At 50.3% G+C, this 495-nt stretch overlaps 1 protein-coding gene across 1 annotated transcript in view; it reads right to left on the reverse strand.

Annotated features, from left to right (window-relative positions):
• FRY (FRY microtubule binding protein) overlaps positions 1-495 on the reverse strand; it is a 251,083-nt gene that overhangs the window by 69,620 nt on the left and 180,968 nt on the right. Inside the window, exon 40 of the mRNA XM_003797632.2 lies at positions 61-259. Within this exon, the coding sequence (XP_003797680.1) occupies positions 61-259 (199 nt within the window). The remainder of the gene's footprint in view (positions 1-60; positions 260-495) is intronic.

Consider the following 495-nt stretch of genomic DNA (forward strand, 5'->3'; position numbering starts at 1 on the left):
CTGGCATTTTTCCAGAAGACTGACCTACACAGACCACTGAGACTCCCTAGTACTCATTACCTGGTTGTCAGAAACTCAATGAGCTTGTTGGCCTTCTCATCTGTTTCAGCGGCTGTGTCCACATCTTCTACCTCCTGGGTCATCTGCGGGAGGTTCCCACTGCTGCCTCCCAGGCTGATGCTGGAGGAGGTCGAACTGGAACTCAGCCCAGAGTCTGGCACAGGAGATGACTGGTCCTCTCTCAGAAAGTCAAAGCCACCTGGTGAGAGAAGAAGGACAGGAGGGATGTTCTAGGCAGGGTGCTTCTCAGCATGCTGGTCCTAAGATGAGCACAGAGAAGTGTGCGGTTATTTCAACTTGGGGAAGAAAATATTTGATTTTGGCTATGGCTATGAAGGAACAGGACTGATAGTTTTCCTCTGCTTTTGGAATCACTGCACTGCTGTGCCAACCAGTGTGTATCTGGGATGGGAGGTCATCTGCTGCTTTCTATTC

This window comes from Otolemur garnettii, unplaced genomic scaffold (assembly GCF_000181295.1).
Source record: "Otolemur garnettii isolate 467f Iridium unplaced genomic scaffold, OtoGar3 scaffold00120, whole genome shotgun sequence".
In the NCBI taxonomy this organism is placed as follows: domain Eukaryota; kingdom Metazoa; phylum Chordata; class Mammalia; order Primates; family Galagidae; genus Otolemur; species Otolemur garnettii.